At 47.4% G+C, this 1341-nt stretch overlaps 1 protein-coding gene across 1 annotated transcript in view; it reads right to left on the minus strand.

Moving 5' to 3' along the window:
- Positions 1-1009, minus strand: part of LOC109518145 (uncharacterized) — a 1626-nt gene extending 617 nt beyond the window's left edge. The window contains exons 1-3 of the mRNA XM_019873816.1: positions 775-1009; positions 431-650; positions 151-354 (exon numbers count right to left, since the gene is read on the minus strand). Of these exons, the coding sequence (XP_019729375.1) occupies positions 151-354; positions 431-650; positions 775-992 (642 nt within the window). The 5' untranslated portion in view covers positions 993-1009. The remainder of the gene's footprint in view (positions 1-150; positions 355-430; positions 651-774) is intronic.
- Between the last annotated feature and the right edge of the window lie 332 nt (positions 1010-1341).

Raw genomic sequence — 1341 nt, forward strand, 5'->3', positions numbered from 1 at the left:
AAAAAAAAAGTTTGAAACAAATGCAAAGTCCGCATGAGGTAACGTCAACACTCTATTTGAAGTGGATTTAGAAATCATGTCATAAATAAAGCCAATTTTGGATTAAAAAAAAAAAAAAATGTATGACAGAAAATGCGAGAATTTTCCCACCATCAAGTTGTTCTCTTCCTTCACACGTGCGTCAACCTTCTCTTGGAGAATCTCCTCACGCTTGTCCACCTCCTCGAGGAGGAGCAGCTCCTGATAGAGTGTGAGCTGACGGAGGTGACCAAGTTTTAGCCTCCAGTCCAGCATCTGCGCCTTTTGAAGGCACGTCAAGTGTTCTTTGTCAAACTGAGTAACCATGCTCTCCATCTAGGGATTCAAAAATATGTTTGCAAGTTGCTGAATGAAATAACGCCCGGTCTAAAATAAAACGATATGGAAAGACCTTTTCTAGGATAGAATCCTGCATGGACAGCAATTTGCTCTCCTTCTGCTCGCTCAGCTCTGCTGCTTCCTCTCCTTCGGGCTCCTCCTCTTCTCCTTCTTCAATGGCTGCAAATAAAAGTGCCGCATCTCCCACTCCCTCCGTTTCTCCCACCTCATTTTCCAGTGGCTCGAGCAAATCTCTGCCTTCCTCCTGATCCTCCCGCTCTGTGCGCTGAAACCTGTCGCCGGTAACAACGGGCAGAAAATGCAAGCTGATCCTTCATGTCTTCCCCGTGAACGAAACTCTGAAGAACAGTATCTTTAACCACAGATGTGGTGATCGTTCAAATGTGGCTTGGGCACCTCTGGTCCCTCAGCAGCCTGTATTTCTCCAGGATGCGTCGGGTGCACGGTATCTTGTCCTGGATTTCCTCTGGACGTATCGTTGGTAGAGGGGGCGGAAGGCGCTGGAGATGGGATGGCAGAAGACCCCGGACCCTTTGGAACTGCTTCGCCTCGGCCCGTAGTTTTGATAAAAGCCGAAGTTTGGAGTCTCTCAAGGCCACGATTTCTCTGTTCATCTCAGTCTGTTTTTCACGTATCTGGTGGGATGGATGCAATTATTTCTTAAAAATCATGTCCGTCGGTGTCTAATAAATTGTCATCTAGATGATTTGAAGTGACCAAAAATCCGGAGCAAGTTGATGCCGGAAGTTAACCCTCCTGATCCTCCAGCTCTGTGCGCTGAAACCTGTAGCCGGTCACAACGGGGCAGAAAATGCAAGCTGATCCTTCATGTCTTCCCCTGCAGTGCATGGTTAAAGTTGTGGGTAATACGGAATTGCACCCAGGGAAGGTGATTTCCAATAACAATCGGTTCATACTCAACTTGTCAGCCGCTGGGTCATCGATGTCCTGAGCCGAATCCTC

Source organism: Hippocampus comes, unplaced genomic scaffold (assembly GCF_001891065.2).
Source record: "Hippocampus comes isolate QL1 unplaced genomic scaffold, H_comes_QL1_v1.1 scaffold424, whole genome shotgun sequence".
Lineage (NCBI taxonomy): Eukaryota > Metazoa > Chordata > Actinopteri > Syngnathiformes > Syngnathidae > Hippocampus > Hippocampus comes.